Source organism: Hippocampus comes, unplaced genomic scaffold (genome assembly GCF_001891065.2).
Source record: "Hippocampus comes isolate QL1 unplaced genomic scaffold, H_comes_QL1_v1.1 C16690606, whole genome shotgun sequence".
NCBI classification, from domain to species: Eukaryota; Metazoa; Chordata; class Actinopteri; order Syngnathiformes; family Syngnathidae; genus Hippocampus; species Hippocampus comes.
In genome coordinates this window covers 1-699 of record NW_017836761.1, presented here as the reverse complement: position 1 = coordinate 699, position 699 = coordinate 1, and the positions used below count along the sequence as shown (strand labels likewise).

At 53.2% G+C, this 699-nt stretch overlaps 1 protein-coding gene across 1 annotated transcript; it reads right to left on the bottom strand.

The window, feature by feature from the left end:
• Window positions 1-4: 4 nt before the first annotated feature.
• On the bottom strand, window positions 5-635 carry LOC109508904 (cyclin-dependent kinase inhibitor 1-like; the record flags this gene model as incomplete). Its single annotated transcript, XM_019858834.1, has 1 exon — window positions 5-635. A coding segment is annotated over exon 1 (436 nt), but the record flags the coding sequence as incomplete, so codon positions are not given.
• Between the last annotated feature and the right edge of the window lie 64 nt (window positions 636-699).

Sequence of the window (699 nt, the reverse complement as noted above, 5' to 3'; positions counted from 1 at the left end):
GCTTGTCTGCGTTTTTCTGGCCGTTGTAGCCGGTAGTACTCCCTGGCAGTCACTTCCAGGTACTCATCCCCGGATCCGGAAGAGCTGCTGGACGTCGGGGACCTCTCGCCCGACGAGGTGGAGCTCCGGCGCACGGGCTTGCCCGACCGCGCCACGCCACCGCGGTAGAAGCCCGGTACATCCTGGCAGCGGACCTCCTCCCACAGGACGTTGGATCCGGTTCCTGGCGTGTCGCTGACGAAGTCGTAGTTCCAGCGCTTGTTGGCCGCCTCGATGTTCATGCACAGCAGGCGCTGGAAGTCCTCACGCAGCTGCTGGTGGTCCACGGGGCCGAAGAGGTTCCTCCGCACCGGACCCACCTTCAACCTCAGGGCCTCCACGCCGCCCAGGCGCGAGATTTCTGACTCGGTTATTGACGTTGATGGCGTGTCCAGCGCCATATCCCTGTTGGGCAACAAACATGGGCCAAAGGTGAGAGCTCTGTTCCACTTGCGACTAATGAGGTGTGACCTTTTGTTCCTTAGCAGGGAGTTGCAAACTTTTTGAGTCCAGGGCAAGGTTTGTCAGTCTTGTTAATTTGACCTAATTTTGACTTTTGTATAGTTTTAATTCATTTTCAGAGCAGGATTCTTTTTTTGGATAATTTTGGTTTTTTATTAGTTTTAGGATTAGTTTTTTTTTTTTTGTTTTTTTTTTTTT